The 23,494-nt window shown below is 38.9% G+C and overlaps 1 protein-coding gene across 2 annotated transcripts in view; it reads left to right on the forward strand.

Moving 5' to 3' along the window:
• Positions 1-440: 440 nt before the first annotated feature.
• The window catches only part of nt5c1aa (5'-nucleotidase, cytosolic IAa), a 37,937-nt gene continuing 14,883 nt past the window's right edge, over positions 441-23,494 (forward strand). The window contains exons 1-4 of one of the 2 annotated variants that reach the window (XM_028461867.1): positions 441-765; positions 14,060-14,107; positions 14,258-14,425; positions 21,755-21,884. In XM_028461867.1, the coding sequence (XP_028317668.1) occupies positions 637-765; positions 14,060-14,107; positions 14,258-14,425; positions 21,755-21,884 (475 nt within the window). In that variant the 5' untranslated portion in view covers positions 441-636. Of the gene's footprint in view, positions 769-14,059; positions 14,108-14,257; positions 14,426-21,754; positions 21,885-23,494 lie in introns of both variants that reach the window. The other variant, XM_028461866.1, reaches the window with a different exon arrangement.

The raw sequence follows: 23,494 nt of genomic DNA on the forward strand, positions 1-23,494 counted from the left end.
TCTGGGACCTTTATTTTGGAGGGTCCCCACTCTCTGGGACCTTTATTTTGGAGGGTCCCCACTCTCTGGGACCTTTATTTTGGAGGGTCCCCACTCTCTGGGACCTTTATTTTGGAGGGTCCCCACTCTCTGGTACCTTTATTTTGGAGGGTCCCCGCTCTCTGGGACCTTTATTTTGGGGGTCAGAGGTTGAGAACCACTGGTTTAAAGGAATAGAGATAGATGTAATAGTGTTTCCTGCAGATTAAATCTCTCATTATGATGCGTCCCATGAGCCTCTGGGGTAAACGATAGAAGGGAGGGAGGAGTCAGGAAGCGAGGCTGTGACTGGCTGAGGGAGTGAAGCTGTGAAAGGGACGGGGGTCGTGGGGGGGGGGGGGGGGGGGGTAGCAGCTGATGTCAAAGCTCAGCCTGTTACTGCTACTGTATTCACTCCCAGAGGAAACACTGGACAAGTGACAACCAGATCAGATCAGATCAGATCAGTTCAGATCAGATCAGATCAGATTGATGAGTCAGTGCAGGGCTGTAGATAGGTGATACTCAGGGGGAGGGGGGGGGCAGGTGGTGGGGGTCCTTCAGGATCTACTTCAGGATCTTTGGATCTAACAGGACTCTGAGGAACTCTATGTGACCATGAGTATGGACGCACTGCAGCTGATGAGTGGACACGTCCAGCTCACTGCTTCATCCAACGCTCCTTCATCCATCAGGGACAGCAGAGGATCATGGGAGGACCAGGACGCTCTGAGCTCCAAACTACAGGTGGTGAGTCTGAGATATTTCACTAATGTCTGTAAAATGTTTTTTTTATTGCTAACAATCATTCATCTAAACTCAATTATATTCAACTCAACTTTATTTATATAACGAAAATTACAACAAAGTCATGTCATAGAAAATATAAAATATAAAATATAAAGTCTATAATAAGAAAAAACGAATCCACATGAACAAATTAGTGAAAAAATGAAGAATAAATCTATGTTAGAACCAGGTTCACATGTGGAGAACATCTGGTTCCACTGGTTGGTTTAAACTGAGTCACATGACCTAAACTCTAACGTGATCTCAGAGCAACAGTTATATATAATATATAATATATATATAAACAGTGTTGGGGAGAAACAGATTACATGTAACGGCATTACATAATCAGATTACAAATTATGAGTAACTGTAATCAGTTTAATACAGTTTAAATAGTTGGTAATCAGATTACAGGTACATTGTTAAAATCAATAGATTACACGATGTTACTTGTTACTAGTTAGCATGCTAATGTTAGCTTCTCTTCTTAGGTAATGATGTTAGGGCAGAGAATAGCTGATATATGGAAAAATAAATACTGTGTGTGTGTGTGTGTGTGTGTGTGTGCTTTATTCTGTGTTTACTAACACGAGTACAGTCCCCGTCTGAAGTATGCATTCAATTATGACCAAATGAGTATGTGTGTGAAGATTGATGTACATAGAGGTGTACATACTGTACTCTGTGGTGTTATAAAGGGTTTATTTATGGGTGTAAATAAAATAGTGTGTGTGATTTATCTGGTTTAATTCTATGAGACATGAATATGATAAATGTGTTTGTTTTTTACTCATTTTTATATATTTTTTGTTTGATGTATTTTTCTGTAATGTATGTTTTATGGAGTCAATATGAGTATTTTTGTATCTTTCTGTTGTGTTTTTGTGCATTTTTTGTATAATTATTGTTTTTGTTGCCATTGTAGTGATTCTGGTGATTTTTGTGTATTTTTGTATGTTTTTTGGTGTAGTTTTGTGCATTTCTGTTGTCATTTTGTGTACTTTATGTACAAATATTGTTTAGTTTTTAGTTTTATTTTAATCATTTAGTATATTTTTATTATAAATACTGTGTGTGTGTGTGTGTGTGTGTGTGTGTAACTGGGGTAGATCAGGTTTTATCTCCATGGTAACACAAGCCTGTAAAGCTGAGGTGTAAAGATGAACTAATCAGAGCTGTGACAGTAACTCATGTTACTGCTTTATCAATTCCTGCTTATCGATCTGGTTTTTTATCGATTCCCAAATAGGCTGAAAAACAAGTGGTACATGAGTACAGAAAAAGAATACAGCTTGGTTTATTAAAATAAATATCAGGTTCATAAATATAAATCTTAAAGGCACATTGTGGACTTTGTGACGTAAAGAGTTATTTTAAGGGTGTACTCACACTGGCAACCAGGGCCGTTCCTAACCAGCTCTGTACATGTGTGAAACCATGGGGGGCCATTGTCTGGCCTGCGTAGGTGTGAACTGCACCACAGGGGGGGTAACGGCCCGATGGTCCTGCTAGAAGAGGTGGTCCAAACACCGTGCTAGACTAGCACGGTTGGCCGCGCATGTGCACACACAACTCGACTCGACCCGTGCGCAAAATGTGATGACGTTGGTACCGCACGACGCTTTACGGCACATAAACATCCACATTCCACAATGATAGCGGTGTCAGAAGTGCTCGTTTCCTGATATATATGAACAACACCACAGAGAACTCATGGAGGAAGAGGACAACATGACCGTCAGGACTTCTCTTTGTTCAGCCGACAGCGGGACAGTAACGGAGTGTAGCAGCTCATCATCAGGTCCGGGTATTTCTGAGGGTATAAATATACATATAAACACATATTACTGGTATATTAACCCATATAAACCAGAAAATATGGAAATGGGACATTTTACTGCTGCTAATGTGTAACATATTACTGGTATTTTGTGGACAGGACACATGTGGTTGGTTATTATATAACCCAGAAAAAAATGGAAATGGTACATTGTACTGCTGCTAATGTATAAATAATATAAATATATATATATGGTGTTTCAGTGTTCTGGGACACATACTCACTAACTCTGTAGAATGAAAACAAACACACTGTCTTGAGGAGCAAAGTGTAGTGTAATTTATTCATCTAAATGTAACCAAAAACAGAACATCACAAATACAAGCCCAAATAAATGAAATGTCTGAAAGAAAGGTCATAATTTTCCAAACAAAAATCAATAAGCCAGAAATAAAGTGCAACCTTTTGCAAAATGTAACATGAACCTTAAAAACAAAACATTTAAACATTGGAAGTACAAGGATGGGAATATTATGACAGCAGAACCTGGAACAAGACTGTAAACTATTTATTTATTTTTAATCTTATTTTATTTCTCTTCTTAGGTCGTGTCGTGTTAGTGAACATGTGATAATACCAATTATCAGTATGTGGAGTTCCTGTTAGTCCTGCACAACTATAATGAATTGATCAGAAATCTACACGTGTCCTGTTCTCATAATACCAGTAATATGTTACACATTTACAGCCGTAAAATGTCCCATTTCTATATGTTTTGGTTTATATGGGTTAATATACCAGTAATGTGTTTATATGCATGTTTATACCCTCAACATTACCATGGAATTTTGTGTTTTACTCAAACCCCTCATCATCACGTCTCTGCAGAAGAAGACCCTCCACTGCACCTCAGCACTTTAACAACTCACTAATTTCATAATTTAAATAAACTATTTCTACCTTTGTTTTTCTGTTTACATGTCGTTTGCTTTGTATTTAATAAAATAGTTTCTCTAACAGTTAAATCTACACATTTATACTGTATATAATACACATACAGGATGATGTGTAACAATAATCAGTAAAATTAGCTGTAAACACATTTTGTAGAACTAAATATAAAGTTATGATGTGAACAGAAAGAAAGGAAGACGAGCCAGATAATTATAAACTTTAGAATATAATACAATCATAACTTTTAATCATAAATATGACTCTTCTCAAAACAACAAACTTTGATATCTTTGTCACACAATATCTAAGCTTCCAGTGAATAATTTACAAAAAAATAAATAAATAAAGTTCACTGATGACATTGACATCTCAATGTCATCAGTGAACTTTTTTTTATTTGTAAATTATTCACTGGAAGCTTCTCTGGTGGTGTGTGCAGTTGTTATTATTATTATTATTATTATTATTATTATTATTATTATTATTATTATTATTATTGTTATTGTATGAAGCCAACATTACTGCAGCTCTGCACATCATTGTTGTCCTGTTAAAGTATTTTTATACAAAGACTTAAAAACAATCTGAAATTAGTGCTGACTCAGTAAATCACCTTTATTATGCATTATAACAATCTGTTCCTTAAGTCTGTAAATTATTGAAACAATTAAAAACATCTCCTAAAAAATAAAATGACAGAAAATGAAATAATCATTTAATATACATTTCAATAAATAAGTGCATCCCATTCTGTCTGTTGTCTGTAGAAGTGATGGGTCTAGACCTGATGATGAAACTAGGATCAGCTCATGGTTTTAATATCCAGGGAGGGGCGTGGCCACTCTGTATGGACTTAAAGAAGAAGAAATAAAAGAAGAGTTAGATAATGTCATGTTCATCAAAAGGAAAACTGAAAGTGATGGAGATAAATATGATCAGATGGACACACACACACAAAGTTTAAACAAACACACAAATACTCTGTCCTAAACTGTCTCACACATTAAAATCATCTATTTACACTTATATTAATGTACACAAAGACTAGCTCCACAAAATCAGAACGACATTTATTGATCTATAAATTAAACTGATCTTACCTTTATAGGCTCAGTTTCCTCCTTTGTTTTTAAATCCATTTGAACCTCCATTCATGGTGGTTTTTATCATCAGAGAGTCTTTCATTTTTAATAAATCCACCGTTATTTGGTCTGTTTTAATCTTTCTTTCTCACTCACTTGGTTCTCTCTGTTCCTTGTGTCGATTTTGTCAAAACAAAGCGGCATCTTTAATGTTTCCGTTACGTGTGAGTAAAATTACCACAATGTACCAACACTGGCTGTAAAGAGCAACTTCTTATCTTTCATAAACTGGTGGAATTTCTCCGATAGAACAAATATGAGCAGAATTACAGTCATTTAAATTAACGTGATGCGTTCAGGGGCCCTGGGAAACCCAGTCCGTGAAAAGAGCACGTGTCTGGGTAAATCTTGGTTTATAGTTACCCTACGCAACAGAAAATATGAAATCAACAGAATGTACTGTCAACAACAAACCCAGAGTCGCTTAATGGTGACGTAACGCCATACGTGTGTCATAAATTAACGTGATGATATGTTTCTCTGTGGGAACCGAGTTGAGCTGGTGATCACGTCCGTTCTACCGTGTCAGAAAAGGGACAGGGAGGGGGGGGGATTCCTGCTGTGAGCTTGGAACTGCCCACTTACCAGTGTGAGTTCACCCTTAATGATTCCTCAGACCAATATACAGCAGTGACAGTATCAATGCTCTGAGCAGAGATTCTCTCTGGAAATACTGACTATGTAAGTTTGGAGAGGTCATGTGACCTGGGAAATGCCTGGAGAATGTTTCACTTTACGGCAGTCACGTGACCACAGTCTTGGATATACTGTATGTAGTTCCCACGTGATGTCACAACATACGGACATTTCCCAACCCGGCGCCATTGTTGTGGGCTGCTGAAACGAGTTAGTCTCTGTTTACAGCCAAAAGAGCACAACATGGTAGTTTAGTGTTGGGTTAATGGTTCACTAATCACTGTGATAGTTCAGTTAAACGTGGATTCTTTAGTAAGGGAAGTCGGCATGTCAGGTCTGTAACTTCGGGATAAGGACTGGCTCTCAGGGCTGGGGTGCAAAGTAGGGCTGGCTACAGTCTATGGGCTGGAGGAGCAGCCGCCACCGGCGTACTCTTCTCCCCGCCGCCGGAGAAGCAGGCCCACCTTGCCGCGTCGGTGGCATTTCCCCCCTAGTCCTTGACCTCGCCGCTGTTGTCGACCCTTCGCCGGGAGTCGGAGGGGATGGTCAAACCAGCGTGCACGGGGTCGCCCGAGGAGAGGGTGGCTGGCCCTACTGACTGACTGACTGTTGATTTTTACGACAGTGCTGCGGCGCTCATGGCCACTAGGGGCGCTTGCGTGAAAGTTACCAGTCTAGCGCTCCTAGTTCCTAGTAGCCAAAAGTTACACGTGTGACTTTAATTATTACCTGCTGAGAATAAACAATACCTAAATGAGCCATCAATAAACAAATAAATAATACTCAAATGAGTAAAATGAGTCCACAAGTCAAGTGGCTATCAGCTTATGATAATAAATTAACCTTATTTTTATCATTATCACGCAACGTTGGCCAATATCTAAATCCTTTAACTACCGAGTTCTGTTTTTAGTATGCAGAATTTGAAATCTGACTGTAGAAGAGCTGAGCGTAAATGGAGATCAACAAAACTCTAAATTCATCTAGAACTGTACAAAATAAGTCTACGTAAATTCAATGATGGCTTGTTCAAAGCGAAGCAGCAAAACTTTTTTGAAATTCTTGCTAAAAATGTCAACAATTCTCGCACATTGTTTTCTGTAATTGAAAAGCACTGGCTCCCAGTCATCCTCAGAGGAGACTGTAAAGTTCTGCTGCTGGTTATAAATGTGTGAATGGGTTTGGTCCAGAATACATCAGTGAGATGTTAGTCAGGTATGAACCCAGCAGGTCTCTGAGATCTATGGACACAGGTCAGATAGTGGAGCCCAGAGCTCACAGTAACCATGGTGATGCTGTGTTTAGTTGTTATGCTGCAAAGAAGTGGAACAAACTGCAGCAGAGCTGAAGTCAGCATCACATGTGAACATTTTTAAATCAAAGTTAAATGAACTCTTTTTCTCTACTGTATATGATTGATAGAGAGGGAATGATTTTACTGATGATTTTAAATGTTCTTATTGATTTTAAGCCGTTGAATGTTTTCTGTTGCACTTTTTGAAATTGTAAAGCACAATGAGTTGCCTGGTGTATGAAATGCGCTATACAAATAAATTTGCCGTGCCTTGCTGTATCTGAGTAATTTTACTTGTACTTAAATATTTTTTTTAAAGAAGTAAAGTAATTAGTTAAATTTCTACGCCCAACTGTTACCGAGTAAATTAATGATCAACAGACATTCTGAAAATAAAAATTGACCAGACAACAAGTATTTATTAACACAAAGTTATTAAAAGTACCAACAGAACAAAATAAAAGGGACTGAGACCCTGGTCAAGCTAAAATAAACTAAAGAATAAACTAAAGTATATATACAGTATATTCTATTTTTTATATATATATATATATATATACAAGCATTAAACATGTTTATTTACTAATATCAGCTGCACTAATCTGTAAATATCTCCACTAATGTCTGAAACCTTCCGTGTGGTGCACATATTAAATAAAGCTGATATACTGATGCTGTAATATAGACGTGTAATAATATGTTTTTTTGGCCACGTCTCCTTGTCCAGAGTTCGCACTGACCTTTACCTTATCTATTAATACCTGTTCACCATCCTGTCTCTGTGCTCGCCCTCCAGCGCGCCCCCCCGCTGTGTCATAGCCTTGAAGTGACAATAAACTTAGTGGATCAATCCTATGAAATGTCATTATTGCTCTTAATAATTGGTCAAAAATCTCTCATCACATGAAGGAATAAAACCTCAATCTATGTATTTATTGTTGAAGATCTACGTTGATTTATGAGTTAACAGTAACTGAGCTGTTGAAAAAGGCCAGGCACGTATCACCAGCTATCACATTACAACTCTGTGTGTATTCATAGAGTTGCCCTACACACACACACGCACGCACGCACGCACGCACGCACGCACGCACACACACACACACACACACACACACACACACACACACACACACACACACACACACACACACACACACACACACACACACACACACACGCACACACAGGTAGGAGGACGTATGGAAGTATGTGGGAGGTTAAGTAGCTTTTTCATGGATGGTTTACATGGGAGCTTTAAGTCCTCTTTAATTCAGAATAAAAGTTAAATCCTATTTAAACTGACCTTGTAAACACTCCTAATGCAAATTTAATTCTGAATTATACACACACACACACACACACACACACACACACACACACGATTCACCCAGCGTTGGCTGCTCTGCCGGCCGGGACGCCACGGGGCGGCCATGAAGCACAGTTCCTGGAGCCCCCCTGTCTCGGCTCTGCTACCCCAACACAGAGCCTCTGCCGGCCCACTGCATGTGTGCTCAAAAGCAGGGCCGGCCCTACACAAATTGGGGCCCTAAGCGGGATAACTTTTGAGGGCCCCACACTGTCAACCATGGACAGTTATGGAACATAAAGGCCAATACCGTATTCTATTAAGAACCAAATTAATGACATGACCAAGCTAAATTACTTAAAGCGTATTACAATGGCTTCTCAACATACATCACCCCAAAAGCTAACCCCATTTTCGCCAGATACAAGTTCCACGAGAAAACGCAAGGCAGCAGTGAGTCATTTGAACATTTTGTCACAGAGCTAAAGCTCCTCGTAAAGACTGTGCCTATGATAAAAGAAATGAAATGGTCCGAGATCGCATAGTTTTTGCAACCAACTCTCCCCACGTGAGAGAAAAGCTTCTCAGCCAGGGACCGGAGCTAACGCTACACAAAGTCTTAGACATAGCCCTCTCCCATGAGCTAGCCAAATCACAGCTTAAGGCCATGGCTAACAACAACCACGAGGTGCATGCGGTGCGTCGCAGGGGCAAGGGGCCAGCCCCCTAGGTGCAAACATACAAAACAAATGACAAAGTTTGCACGGCATGCGGAGGAAACCACAATAAACAAACAGTGTCCAGCAAAAGGTGTCTGAAATGCAGAAAGTTTTACCACTTGGCAAAAGTGTGCAGAACAAAACCCAGCAACCAGAGGAAAACAGGACACAGGGATGTGCACACTGTCCAAGAGACAACTGACTATGATCCCGAGCTGTTCATAGACACAACAAAGACAGTGCATTTGCTGATATACAGCTAGACTCAGACAAGGTAAAACTAACCTTCAAATTAGACACTGGAGCACAAGCAAATATTATACCAGCAAAAGTTTTCAAAAAGTTTAACACAATTAAAGAAAGACAAAGACAAGCTGTTTGAATACGGAGGACACCCACTTAAAGTCAAGGGCCACTGTGAACTAGTGAGCAGATACAAAGATAACAAACTGAACAGACATTTCATGTTGTAGACTGCCATGGACCACCAATACTAGGCTTCAAAGCATGTAAAGCCCTCGGCCTCATCAAAGTAGTATATGCAGTCACAGATGTAAAAAAGACAGAGCTATGGACATTCTAAGTGAATACTCAGACGTTCTTAAAGGCATTGGTGTATTTTAAGGCGAGTGCAGTTTCAAAGTAGACCCGAGCATCACACCAGTCGTATGTCCACCAAGGAGAGTGCCATTTACCCTCAGAGACCGCCTCAAAACAGAGCTGCCAAATATGGAAAGAGATGGATCATGCACAAAGTTACAGAGCCCACCAAATGGATTGACGCACTTGTGATCTGTGAAAAAGCAAAAACACATAAACTACGCCTGTGCCAAGAATCCGCGCCCACTGAGCAAAGCCATACTGCGACCGTACTACCCACTACCCAGTCTCAAGGATGTAACTCACAAACTAGCTGGAGCAAAGTTTTTCAGCATCCTCGATGCACGGTCAGACTACTGGGCCATCAAGTTGAGTCATCCTTTTCTGACCACCTTCAACACCATCTTTGGCAGGTATTGTTTCCTCAGACTCCTCTTCGGAATTGTGTTTGCCCAGGATGAGTTCCAGAGGAAGATCGATGAGACATACGAGGGCCTGGATGGAGTGGCAGGCATTGTTGATGATATCATCGTGTTCCGACAGACAAAGGAAGAACACAAGAGAAACCTCAGGGCCATGCACCAGAGAGAGAGGTTTAAATCTCAATCCAGAAAAGTGCCGCACCTGTGTTACTGAAGTGAGTTTTTTCCGACACAAGCTCACAGCCAAAGGACTGAAGCCAGACCTCCACGAGGTAGAGGCTGTCAGAAACATGAAACCGCCTGAAACAGCAGCAGAACTGGAGACAATCCTCAGTATGGTGAATTACCTTGCCAGATTTGCACCCAACCTGGCAGAAATGAGCTCACCACTCAGGCAACTACTACGCCTAGACGCAGAGTTCAAATGGGACCAAGCACACGAGCAGGCATTCCAACAATTTAAAGAAACGCTCACAACTGAACCTGGACTAGTGTTGGCTTACTTCAACCCACAAAAAGAGGTAGCGCTACAGGTTGACGCATCAAAAAATCGATTTGGTGCAACAATCATGCAGGACGGAAAGCCGGTTGCATATGCTTCAGAACTACTCAACCCAACAGAACAGAACTACGCTCAGATAGAGAAGGAGCTCTATGCTGTTCTCTATGGCTGCAAAAGGTTCCATGACTACGTCTATGAACGCCACATCACCAAGGAATCAGATCACAAGCCACTCAAAAGCATACTGCGAAAACCGTTGGCCCTTGCACCACCACGTTTACAACGAATGTTACTTGCACTACAAAAGTACAGCATAACACTCATCCACAAACCCAGAAAAAATCCCAGTGGCTGATACATTGCCAAGAAAATCAATGGATGACAGCGACAGCCCACTGTGTAAAGAGGCAATGGCGACACAAGTGCACACCATTTTCAGAGCAGCACCAGTCAGCGCAGAAAGACTGGAGGACATCAAAGCAGCAACGGCTCAAGATGACCAACTCTCAGCCTCAAGAGCATCATTCGGTCAGGCTGGCCGGAGACACACAAGGAATGTCCCACATTCACCACTGAGTATTGGAACCACCGTGATGAGATCACAGAGGTTGATGGACTTCTCCTAAAGGGCAAAAGGATAATTATTCCTCACGTACTGACATGCTGCAACGCATACATACAGGACATTTTGGAGTGGAAAAGAGCCAACACAGGACAAGAGACATAATGTTCTTGTCGGGTATGAGCAAACAAGTCTTGAAATGTGATGTTTGCCAAATACACCGCAGCTCCAACCAAAAAGAGCCAATGCTACTGCAAGAAATCCCAGAAAATCCCTGGAAAACTGTTGGAACAGATTTGTTCTCCTGGAACTCAGAGAACTACGTCATCATCTGCGACTACCTGAGCAGATTTTTTTTAACTTGAACGCTTACCTGACATCACTGCTGCCGTGATTCACAAAATGAAAGACAACCCTCTCCAGACATGGTATCCCAAAGAAAGTTATAAGTGATAACAGACCACGCTACAGTTCACAAGAGTTCAGGAGCTTCGCAGAACAACAAATAACATCAAGCCCGCGCTACCCCTAAAGCAACGGCTTAACAGAAAAAACTGCAGACCACAAAACGCATCTTAACAAAAGCCAAAGAAGACAAGAAAGACCCCTACCTTAGTTTACTCAAGTCTAACCATCCAAATGAAAAAAATAAATTAAATTATTGTTTAGAACTTATATGAAAAACATTTCAGCTTATTATCGCCAACCACTTTTTTATTTTGTTTCTTCTTAATAATGATATGTTTGTTTGTCTTATTTTTTGATTATCAATGTATTTTATAACGTCATCATAGGAAATCTGCCTTCCAACCACATGGTTAATCCTGATGACTGGTCGTCCACTAAGCCTTTCTTTATGTCATGGAGGACTTCAAGTATAAATGCTGATTCAGCATCATAGTGACGTTGGCGGTGGTTTTTGTTTGCAGTAAATAACAGCTTAAAGAAGTGTGACAGCCATTGTGTGGGGGGCCCCTGGTGGCCGCGGGGCCCTAAACAGCCACTTAATCTGCTTAGTGGTAGGGCCGGCTCTGCTCGCAAGACACACACACACACACACACACAGAGAGAGGTGCCCCAACCCCAGGCCTCCGCGGTGCCTCCGCCTGGGACACAGTCCGCCCTCTCCCCCACTGCCAACACAGTGATTGGCTCTGGTGCACCCACAGGCTCCCTCTAACCTGGCCAACTGTGCTGTGTGATCAAAGCCAGCAAGGGCTCAACCTACAGTGATGATGTCATCAATTCTAAAATTTCATAAAATTGTCCACCAGGAGCAGACAATTTTAAATTTTCAAAAATTATTTATTAACAGTGTCATTGCAGTCCAAACAAATCAGACGTTGCACACTCTTGAACCAAGCAGCAGCCATGTTGAAAGTCTCAGCTCTGTCTGTCCTTGAACCGCTGAGATATTTGAGCCACAGACAGATAGACAAAGATTCCTTCCTTTTTATAGATAGATTTAGCTTTCAGTTGGTGGCTAATTTACCATTTACATTTAGATTTAACATTTACATTTAGATTTAAAGTTTTCAATTAGATTTAACATTTACATTTAGATTTAACATTTAGATTTAAATTTAACATTGCATTTAGATTTAACATTTATATTTACCACGTTCACATTTTAACAATGATATAGAAAATGCTGTTTTACATGAATTTGTCTCAAATGAAAGAAAAATGAGCTAAATGTTCAAATTATGCCAGCTATGAAACTGACTGAGTTTATACATTCATCACCTCATATGCACGTATCAATAAATCATTCATCAATGAACGCCGTTTCCAGAGACGGTTTGTGTAGATGTTACCAGAGTTTAATGTGTAAATCATCAGGTTCTGGAACAAACCTCGGGTCCTCCTCTAATGACTCAGCAGAAAATGAAAATATAATGTGTGTTTATCTTTTATTTGTTCAAAACTGAAGGAGAACTTTGTATCTTCACTACTTTGTTCACTACTTCACTACTAGTTTCCATATTTCCAGGCGAGGCCTGACTTGTCTTTCATAAACCTAGAGCAGCAGATCATCTTAGCTTTGAACTGAGCCTCTGTCTCACTAGCAGAACTTTGACTATGGTGGACCTGCCCTGGAATATTAACAATAGAGGAGGTTCTCAACCTGGTTAGATGGGTTAGGGTCAGAGGTCAGGACACAGGAAACATACATTAACATTATCAACCAGTCTATTAAAAGATTTCATACAATAACAACGGTGGGACAATGTGGAGAAGAGGAGGCTGAGCTGGAGAGAGGTGTGGGCCATGGAAGCACAGAGTCTGCGTTTCACCATCAGGGCTACTTATGATGTCCTTCCAACACCTGTCAATCTCCATCAGTGGTTTGGGGAGAACCCAGCTTGTACCCTATGCTCCGGGACATTCTAACAGGATGTAAAGCCAGTCTCACCCAAGGACGGTACACTTGGCGCCACAACCAAGTCCTAAAGAGCCTTGCGGCCACCTTTGAGGGCAAAAGATCTGCCATCAACTCCCTACCACTGCCAATATCCAACCCCACATGGACAACTGCCTTTGTCGGTGAAGGAGTGAAAGCAACCAGGAGCAGCTCGGCACCATCAGAGAGAGGCCAGCTGTGCTTAGCACGTGACTGGGCAATGCTGGTAGATATTGGCCAACAACTGGCGTTTCCTGCAGAGATCACCACCACCACCTTAAGGCCTGATCTGGTGCTTTGGTACCGCTCCATCAAGAAGGTTTACATCATCGAGCTCACGGTACCCTGGGAGGATTCCATAGATGAGGCATATGAGCGAAAACACCTGCGCTATGCCGAACTAGCAGCAGAAGCACAACATCGCTGCTGGAATACAGAAGTACGCCCAGTGGAGGTTGGATGCAGAGGGTTTGTAGCAACATCTACCACCAAACTACTCAGAGACCTGGGAGTCAAGGGCCAGAGCCAGCGCGCAGCCATCAAAGCTGCATCAGAGTCAGCAGAGAGAAGCAGCCAGTGGCTCTTGCTGAAGAGGAACGATACCTCTTGGGCCCCCAAATAGCGGGTTGGGGTGAATGGCCGAAACACCCAATGATCTGGAGGAACACTACTGATGATGCATCCTAGGCCCTTGCTTGCCCTGTGGGGGGATGGGTGTTCTGTTCCCTGGGTCAAGCTCTTTTCATCAACTTTTGTACGTGCTCGCACAAAAAGGGGATGAACATCTTGTCCTGTGTTTTAGAATCTTGAATGTAAATAATAAATGATTATTCATTTTTTTTAATGTATCAAAAGATTTTTTTAACAAAAAAAATCATAATTATTGTTTATGATTAAAACAAACTTTGTTTGTGTTTGTTCTCAGGAGACGTCAGCGAGACGCAGTAGAAAAGTGGAGGGAGGAGTGTTCTTTGTAAGTAACACACACACACACACACACACTAAAATTTTAAACAATCCAGAGAGTGTTTAAATCAGACTAAAGTAAGGATCCTAGAGTATATCATGGATTGGTAACAAAATACATACTTCATATTTTCTCCTCTTGGTCTTTTTGTTACAGCCAAAGCCTGAGAACGCAGTGACTGTTGCTGTTTCCTCTCGTGTTCTGTTTCGTACTGATCGTGAGCAGAAGGTTTATGAACAGAAAGGAATAGAAGAATATCTGAGCTACCAGATCCAGCATGAGAACAAACCCTTTGCTCCAGGACCTGCTTTTTCCTTTGTTAAGGTGAGACATGGACCGTGTACGTACTACTCATACTAACGTACTTCTCATACTAACATACTACTCATATCAACGTACTACTCACACTAACGTACTACTCATACTAACGTACTACTCATACCGTACTACGCATCCTAACGTACTACTCATATTAACGTATTACTCATACTAACGTACTACTCATCTTAACGTACTACTCATACTAACGTACTACTCATATTAACATACTACTCATACTAACGTACTACTCATATTAACGTATTACTCATACTAACGTACTACTCATATTAACATACTACTCATACTAACGTCCTACTCATATTAACGTACTACTCATACTAACATACTACTTATACTGTACTACGCATACTAACATACTACTCATATTAAGGAACTACTCATACTAACGTACTACTCATACTAATTTTTTTTATTTTTATTTTATTTATTTAACCTTTATTTAACCAGGAAAAAAATCCCATTGAGATTAAAAACCTCTTTTTCAAGGGAGTCCTGGCCAAGAGGCAGCAAAGTTACAACACTGAACAGAAATACATTTACATTACATTAAAATGACAGGATAACATAAGAATCAAATAAAACAATTACAGACTGAGGCAGTCTCAAATTCTCTCAGTTTCATTTTAAAAGCATTCAAGGATAAAAATTCAGTCAACTTCCAGTCTCTTTGCAGTGTGTTCCAAGCACAAGGAGCTGCATGTGCAAAGGCTTTTTTCCCCAGCTCTGTGTGGGCAAAAGGAACTGTGAGCAACAGCTGATCATTGGATCTCAGTGCATAAGTGTTTGTGCTTCTCTTAGTAAGTAATGTACAGATGTAAGAGGGCAGTAATCCAAGAAGAGCCTTATAAATAAAAGTAAACCCATGACACTGCCTCCTAGTGTACAGGGATGGCCATCCCACCCTAGAGTACAGCTCACAGTGATGTCTTGGCTCTACAGTTTGTGATGAACCTCAGAGCAGAATGATAAACAGAGTCCACCATCAGAAGACATGTACAAGAAGCATTCATATAAAAAAGGTCACCATAATCTAACACAGATAAGAATGTGGCAGAGACAAGGAGCTTCTTTACACCAAAAGAAAAACATGTCTTGTTGCGGAAGAAGAAACACAATTTAAGTTTTAATTTCCTCACAAGTTTGTCAATGAAAAGTTTAAAAGTGAGGGAATCATCAATTACAACACCAAGGTATTTATATTCATGTACCACTTCTATGACATTTCCTTCAAGAGTGGACACGACCAGTGGAGTTAGAGGCACCTTCTTATGGTTAGAGAACAACATTAGCTTTGTCTTCTCAGCATTGAGAACCAGTTTTACATTAATCAGTGAATGCTGGACAGAAACAAAGGCTTTCTGCAGGGAATTAACAGCCTGTTCAAGAGATGATCCGAAGCAATAAATAATTGTATCATCGGCATAAAAATGCATATTAGCATCAGAAACATTTTCTTCGACATTATTAATGTACAAGATAAATAAGAGGGGCCCCAAAACAGATCCCTGCGGCACCCCCTTGTGAACAGTAACAAATTCAGAACAAAGGCCCTCGTATTTAATACACTGGGTCCTGTTTTCTAAATAATTTGAAAACCAAGCGACAGTGTGCTCTGACAGTCCAATGAGATGTAGCCTGCGTTTTAAAATAGCATGGTCTACAGTGTCAAAAGCTTTAGAGAGATCAATAAAGAGTGAAGCACAGTACTGTTTTTATCAAGTGCTGCAATAATGTCATTTATCACCTTCATAGTAGCAGTGATAGTGATGTGCTTTTTTCTGAAGCCTGTACTACTCATACTAAAGTACTACTCATACGAACGTACTACTCATACCAACGTGCTACTCATACCGTACTACGCATCCTAACGTACTACTCATACTAACGTACTACTCATATTAACGTACTACTCATATTAACGTACTACTCATACTAATGTACTACGCATCCTAACGTACTACTCATATTAACGTACTACTCTTACTAACGTACTACGCATCCTAACAAACTACTCATACTAACGTACTACTCATATTAAGGTACTACTCATACTGTACTACGCATACTAATGTACTACTCATACTAAAGTACTACTCATACGAACGTACTACTCATACCAACGTACTACTCATACCGTACTACGCATCCTAACGTACTACTCATACTAACGTACTACTCATATTAACGTACTACTCATATTAACGTACTACTCATACTAACGTACTACGCATCCTAACGTACTACTCATACTAACGTACTACTCATATTAACGTACTACTCATATTAACGTACTACTCATATAAACGTACTACTCATATTAACGTACTACTCATACTAACGTACTACACATCCTAACGTACTACTCATATTAACGTACTACTCATACTAACGTACTACTCATATTAACGTACTACTCATACTAACGTACTACTCATATTAACGTATTACTCATACTAAAGTACTACTCATACTAACGTATTACTCATACTAACGTACTACACATACTAACGTACTACTCATACTAACGTACTACTCATACTAACGTACTACGCATCCTAACGTACTACTCATATTAACGTACTACTCATACTAACGTACTACTCATATTAACGTACTACTCATACTAACGTACTACTCATATTAACGTAGTACGCATACTAACGTACTACTTATACTGTACTACGCATACTAACATACTACTCATATTAACGTATTACTCAAACTAACGTACTACTCATACTAACGTACTACTCATACTAACGTACTACTCATATTAACGTACTACGCATACTAACGTACTACTTATACTGTACTACGCATACTAACATACTACTCATATTAAGGTACTACTCATACTAATGTACTACTCATACTAAAGTACTACTCATACTAACGTATTACTCAAACCGTACTACGCATCCAAACGTACTACTCATACTAACGTACTACTCATACTAACGTACTACTCATATTAACGTACTACTCATATTAACGTACTACTCATACTAACGTACTACGCATCCAAACGTACTACTCATACTAACAAACTACTCATACTAACGTACTACTCATAATAACGTACTACTCATATTAACGTACTACTCATACTAACATACTACGCATCCTAACGTACTACTCATACTAACGTACTACTCATATTAACGTACTACTCATACCAACGTACTACTCATACCGTACTACGCATCCTAACGTACTACTCATACTAACGTACTACTCATACTAACGTACTACTCATATTAACGTATTACTCATACTAAAGTACTACTCATACTAACGTATTACTCATACTAACGTACTACTCATACTAACGTACTACTCATACTAACGTACTACGCATCCTAACGTACGACTCATACTAACGTACTACTCATACTAACGTACTACTCATATTAACGTATTACTCATACTAACGTACTACTCATATTAACGTACTACTCATACTAACGTACTACTCATATTAACATACTACTCATACTAACGTCCTACTCATATTAACATACTACTCATACCAACGTACTACTCATATTAACGTAGTACGCATACTAACGTACTACTTATACTGTACTACGCATACTAACATACTACTCATATTAACGTATTACTCAAACTAACGTACTACTCATACTAATGTACTACTCATACTAACGTACTACTCATACCGTACTACGCATCCTAACGTACTACTCATACTAACGTACTACTCATACTAACGTACTACTCATATTAACGTATTACTCATACTAACGTACTACTCATATTAACGTACTACTCATACTAACGTACTACTCATATTAACATACTACTCATACTAACGTCCTACTCATATTAACATACTACTCATACTAACGTACTACTCATATTAACGTAGTACGCATACTAACGTACTACTTATACTGTACTACGCATACTAACATACTACTCATATTAACGTATTACTCAAACTAACGTACTACTCATACTAACGTACTACTCATACTAACGTACTACTCATATTAACGTACTACGCATACTAACGTACTACTTATACTGTACTACGCATACTAACATACTACTCATATTAAGGTACTACTCATACTAATGTACTACTCATACTAAAGTACTACTCATACTAACGTATTACTCAAACCGTACTACGCATCCAAACGTACTACTCATACTAACAAACTACTCATACTAACGTACTACTCATAATAACGTACTACTCATATTAACGTACTACTCATACTAACGTACTACGCATCCTAACGTACTACTCATACTAACGTACTACTCATATTAATGTACTACTCATACCAACGTACTACTCATACTAATGTACTACGCATCCTAACAAACTACTCATACTAACGTACTACTCATATTAAGGTACTACTCATACTGTACTACGCATACTAATGTACTACTCATACTGTACTACGCATACTAATGTACTACTCATACTAAAGTACTACTCATACGAACATACTACTCATACCAACGTACTACTCATACCGTACTACGCATCCTAACGTACTACTCATACTAACGTACTACTCATATTAACGTACTACTCATATTAACGTACTACTCATACTAACGTACTACGCATCCTAACGTACTACTCATACTAACGTACTACTCATATTAACGTACTACTCATATTAACGTACTACTCATATAAACGTACTACTCATATTCACGTACTACTCATACTAACGTACTACTCATATTAACGTACTACTCATATTAACGTACTACTCATATAAACGTACTACTCATATTCACGTACTACTCATACTAACGTACTACGCATCCTAACGTACTACTCATATTAACGTACTACTCATACTAACGTACTACTCATATTAACGTACTACTCATACTAACGTACTACTCATATTAACGTATTACTCATACTAAAGTACTACTCATACTAACGTATTACTCATACTAACGTACTACTCATACTAACGTACTACTCATACTAACGTACTACTCATACTAACGTACTACGCATCCTAACGTACTACTCATACTAACGTACTACTCATATTAACGTACTACTCATACTAACGTACTACTCATATTAACGTATTACTCATACTAAAGTACTACTCATACTAACGTATTACTCATACTAACGTACTACTCATACTAACGTACTACTCATACTAACGTACTACGCATCCTAACGTACTACTCATACTAACGTACTACTCATACTAACGTACTACTCATATTAACGTATTACTCATACTAACGTACTACTCATATTAACGTACTACTCATACTAACGTCCTACTCATATTAACATACTACTCATACTAACGTACTACTCATATTAACGTAGTACGCATACTAACGTACTACTTATACTGTACTACGCATACTAACGTACTACTTATACTGTACTACGCATACTAACATACTACTCATATTAACGTATTACTCAAACTAACGTACTACTCATATTAACGTATTACTCATACTAACGTACTACTCATATTAACGTACTACTCATACTAACGTACTACTCATATTAACATACTACTCATACTAACGTCCTACTCATATTAACATACTACTCATACTAACGTACTACTCATATTAACGTAGTACGCATACTAACGTACTACTTATACTGTACTACGCATACTAACATACTACTCATATTAACGTATTACTCAAACTAACGTACTACTCATACTAACGTACTACTCATACTAACGTACTACTCATATTAACGTACTACGCATACTAACGTACTACTTATACTGTACTACGCATACTAACATACTACTCATATTAAGGTACTACTCATACTAATGTACTACTCATACTAAAGTACTACTCATACTAACGTATTACTCAAACCGTACTACGCATCCAAACGTACTACTCATACTAACGTACTACTCATACTAACGTACTACTCATATTAACGTACTACTCATATTAACGTACTACTCATACTAACGTACTACGCATCCAAACGTACTACTCATACTAACAAACTACTCATACTAACGTACTACTCATAATAACGTACTACTCATATTAACGTACTACTCATACTAACATACTACGCATCCTAACGTACTACTCATACTAACGTACTACTCATATTAACGTACTACTCATACCAACGTACTACTCATACCGTACTACGCATCCTAACGTACTACTCATACTAACGTACTACTCATACGAACGTACTACTCATATTAACGTACTACTCATATTAACGTACTACTCATACTAACGTACTACTCATATTAACATACTACTCATACGAACGTACTACTCATATTAACGTACTACGCATACTAACGTACTACTTATACTGTACTACGCATACTAACATACTACTCATATTAAGGTACTACTCATACCAACGTACTACTCATACCGTACTACGCATCCTAACGTACTACTCATACTAACGTACTACTCATACTAACGTACTACTCATACTAACGTACTACTCATAAACGTACGACTCATATTAACGTACTACTCATATTAACGTACTACTCATATTAACGTACTACTCATACAAACGTACTACTCATACTAACGTACTACTCATATAAATGTATTACTCATACTAAAGTACTACTCGTACTAACGTACTACTCATATTAACGTACTACTCATACTAAAGTACTACTCGTACTAACGTACTACTCATATTAACGTCCTACTCATACTAACGTACTACTCATACTAACGTACTACTCATATAAATGTATTACTCATACTAAAGTACTACTCGTACTAACATACTACTCATACTAACGTACTACTCATATTAACGTACTACTCATACAAACGTACTACTCATACTAACGTACTACTCATATAAATGTATTACTCATACTAAAGTACTACTCGTACTAACATACTACTCATACTAACGTACTACTCATATTAACGTACTACTCATACAAACGTACTACTCATACTAACGTACTACTCATATAAATGTATTACTCATACTAAAGTACTACTCGTACTAACATACTACTCATACTAACGTACTACTCATATTAACGTACTACTTATACTAAGTGTGGTGTCTAAATTAGTATATAGTGTTTACATTAGAACATATTCAATAGATTGAGTATGTGAGAAATACCAGGATGTATACTATATGGGGACATTTTTTGAGTATACATGGAGGGCACACTAGTCATACTCAACTGTCCCATGATGCAATGGGAGCTGAATGTAAAATGGTCTTCGGACCGGCTTCAAGATAACAGTCAAACATCCTCTTTTCAAAATAAAAGCATCTCTTTTTCACAGGCACTGGAGGCCGTCAACGGTCGTCTGAGGGCCCTCTACCCACAGAGTGAGGAGCTCTTTGATCTGGTGTTGGTGACGTATAATCACGCTCATGTTGGTGTTCGTCTCATCAACACCATCAACCATCACAGTGAGTCCTGCTCATTAGCTTAGCTTAGCTCACTCCGTGCTTCCCTCACACAGTCAACTCCAGATTATCTTGCTCTCATAAGATGATCCTATTAGATGATCCTCAGGTTTGTTTAGTGAATCTGACCTGATATTCTTTGAAAAGGGGTGGGGCCAACTGAAAAACAGGGAATGCTGCGTTCAAGGAAACTCGAAACTCTTTCCCAGTTGAAAATCCTGATCTCTGAGTTAAACCGAGTTTAGCAGCAGCTCGTTTTTAATATCTCCAACATGGCCGACCAATAGAAGGTTAGATCTGACTTCAGGGGGTGTTTAGGGTCACTTTTTCAAGTATGCAGCATCAGATCATTTTATTTTTTTATTTTATTTATTCAGTTCATTTCCGACATGGTTGCAATCACAGAAATTCATTTTGACATTCAGAGCAAAATCACATCATTGTTTTTTTTTTTTTTTTTTTTTTTTTTTTTTTTTCCTTTTTCATGCCAGAAAGGGCGACGGAAAAAAGCATTATACTTATCCAGATCTGTCCCCTGATTTGAACACAGATAATTTTACATCAAACCTCGTTTCTTCCCTTGTCAAACATTCTCATCTTCTTCATAATTTCATCTTTTCATTAACGTTTTTTTTTTTGTCCTTTTTATGTGATGTGTTCTCGTCTGCAGTCATTGTTCCTGTTGTTACTCCTCTTCACTGTCCTTTTTCTCCGTATCTCCTCGGGCTTTCTTTTCCAGTCGTTGTTTACGTTCCTCCAACTCTCCAAACAAAAAGTTCTTCTTCTTTCGGAGAACCTTCATATCCTCTGAAAGTCGCCTCAGCTTACGATCCATCAGAAATGCACATACACATACACATACACACATCATTAGCAGGCCAAAGATCATGACCCCTAGCAGATAGATGTCCTCCACATCTTCTACTGTCAACAGAGAGAGACAGAGCATCTGGCTTCTCCCTGATTAGTGAGTGGCTTCTCACTAATCATATAGTTAGTGTGTGTGTGTGTGTTTGTGTTGATACTATCAGAGATCACACACACTACCATCTAAACTGTTCTATGTCTGATTTTTATCTTCATATGTGAGTATCATATTTAGACCATCCTAACATGTGTAGTTGATTTATTTATCACAGCATTCACTAACCTCACCTCTGACAGTAGGGGGCAGTAATGTTATAGTTTTTATTTACCTATCGTTCACCATTATCACCTTGTTTATGGTTTCAGACTTCATGTTGTTTCTAAGTGTGATCATAAAACAAACAGAACTAACTGCACTCATAGCATTGCATCAATATGTTCATTTTATTATCATTTTTTTTTTAAATCAGAGGTTCTCAACCTTGAGGTCAGGACCCTCTGTGTTGTCATGGGACACTGGGAGGGGGTCCTCAGATGCCTTCAAGAAACTAAGAATATTTTTAACAATTTGAGCAAATTTTTGCTTATTTTTACAATTTGTCTTGTAAAAATTTTTCTTTTTCTTTCCCGGTGTCGGAACCAACTCACCTACTTTACTACAAAAATTCAAACAAAATTAAAACACGCGCTTCTCTTATTTCTGGCTATTTCCAATTTAAAAAATGCAAAAATTAAATGCGGCAGCG

The sequence above is a fragment of the Gouania willdenowi genome, chromosome 11 (assembly GCF_900634775.1).
Source record: "Gouania willdenowi chromosome 11, fGouWil2.1, whole genome shotgun sequence".
In the NCBI taxonomy this organism is placed as follows: Eukaryota; Metazoa; Chordata; class Actinopteri; order Blenniiformes; family Gobiesocidae; genus Gouania; species Gouania willdenowi.